This window comes from Bos taurus, chromosome 5 (genome assembly GCF_002263795.3).
Source record: "Bos taurus isolate L1 Dominette 01449 registration number 42190680 breed Hereford chromosome 5, ARS-UCD2.0, whole genome shotgun sequence".
Taxonomy (NCBI): Eukaryota; Metazoa; Chordata; class Mammalia; order Artiodactyla; family Bovidae; genus Bos; species Bos taurus.
Genome location: NC_037332.1, coordinates 58,756,594 through 58,758,564, shown reverse-complemented (window position 1 = coordinate 58,758,564; position 1,971 = coordinate 58,756,594). Strand labels below are relative to the sequence as shown.

Below are 1,971 nucleotides of genomic sequence, written 5' to 3'. Positions count from 1 at the left end.
GGCATTGGAATATTAGCACAAAGATTATTCTCATGAAACCTGGTGGGTATGTTTCTGAAAGTTCACAAGTATTTGGTGTCAGAAAAAGTGTAGGAACAAATTCTTGCTCTATAAGCTTTGTGATATTTACAGTTTTAAACTTCCCTTAATCAAAGAGTGTTTTACTTATTAAACTGAGGAAACTTAAGGATCAATGTCATTATCAATTTGCTTTAAATTTCCCCTGAAGGTGAAATGACATACTAATTTCATCAAATTCTAGGTCTACACTAGGATATTTGGTAATCCTCTATTCTAGTATATTCCTTTTGCTTTCTCTTGTAGGTCTCCTGGAAGGAGAAACACAAACAAGCAACTGAAGAATGAGAAACCATACAGAAACAATAGAGTTTATCCTCCTGGGACTGTCAGATAACCCACAACTTCAGGTTGTGATCTTTGTCTTTCTGCTCATCACCTACATGCTCAGCATCACTGGGAACCTGACCATTATCACCCTGACCCTGCTGGATGCCCACCTCCAAACTCCCATGTATTTCTTCCTCAGAAATTTCTCCATCTTAGAAGTATCATTCACAACTGTCAGTATACCCAAGTTCCTGGCCACCATTATTACAGGAGATAAAACCATTTCTTTTAATGATTGCATTGCTCAGTTATTTTTTTTCATTCTCTTGGGAGTCACTGAGTTTTACCTTCTGTCTGCCATGTCCTATGACCGTTACATTGCCATCTGCAAACCCCTGCGTTACATGACCATCATGAATCACAGAGTCTGCACACTGCTTGTCTTCTCTTCCTGGCTAGTTTCATTCTTAATCATATTCCCTGCACTCATGTTGCTCTTAAACCTTGATTACTGTAGGTCTAATATTATTGACCATTTTACCTGTGATTATTTTCCTTTGCTTCAACTGTCTTGTTCAGACACAAACTTTCTTGAAATGATGGGGTTTTCCTGTGCTGTGTTTACTCTAATGTTCACTTTGGCATTAATAATTCTGTCCTATACATACATCATCAGAACAATTTTAAGAATTCCTTCTACTAGTCAGAGGACAAAGGCCTTTTCCACATGTTCTTCCCACATGATCGTCATCTCCATCTCTTATGGCAGCTGCATTTTTATGTACATTAAACCCTCAGCACAGGATAGGGTGTCTTTGAGTAAGGGAGTAGCTGTGCTAAACACCTCAGTAGCCCCCATGCTGAACCCCTTCATTTACAGCCTACGGAATCAGCAAGTCAAACAAGCCTTCAAGGACATGGCAAGAAAGACTATTTTTCAGAAGCAAATGAAATGATGCGCTATAATAAATTAGAGACATTTGGCAGGGCAACTTTAAAAATATATATAATCAAGAATTTTAATAACTTATTCAAATCACAGTGGCTTCCCTGTCAACCTTGTTTATTCTTTTTATTCCTAGAAGTTTAAAATCATATTTGTTTATATATTTCTCATTCAATTTAAACAACTTTTCTTATTATGTCTTTCTGACTCCCATTTTTCTGAACATTTTGTTAGTTGCAACTTCTTAAATTAAAAATTGTTTAATATAAATTCCTATTTTGAGTTTGGATGTGATATTTAGTTTACTCAACACAGGAAATATAATATGAGTTTCATTTATAGTATATTTGACAGAAACTCTTTTTACCATTTTATAGTTTTTAAAGAATTTATCTGCTTATTATTTATTTTTTGACTGCACTGAATCTTCATTGCTACTCGTGGGCTTTCTCTCATTGAGGCAAGATGGGGCTACTCTTTGTTGCAGTGCATGGGTTTCTTATTTCAGTGGCTTCACTTGTTGTGGAGCAAGGGCTCTGGACATACAGACTTCCATAATTGTGGTGCATGGCATCAGTAGTTGTAGCTGGTAGGCACTAGACTACTGGCTCATTAGTTGTGACAGAGGGACCTAGCTGCTTCATGGTATATGGGATCTTCCTGTCCCAGGGATTGTA

The 1,971-nt window shown here is 36.9% G+C and overlaps 1 protein-coding gene across 1 annotated transcript; it reads left to right on the top strand.

Annotated features, from left to right (window-relative positions):
- The first annotated feature begins 362 nt into the window (after window positions 1–362).
- Window positions 363–1,304, top strand: OR6C1 (olfactory receptor family 6 subfamily C member 1). The gene has a single exon (NM_001390534.1). It carries the CDS (start codon window positions 363–365, stop codon window positions 1,302–1,304), a length of 942 nt encoding a protein of 313 aa, NP_001377463.1.
- The last annotated feature ends 667 nt before the right edge of the window (window positions 1,305–1,971 follow it).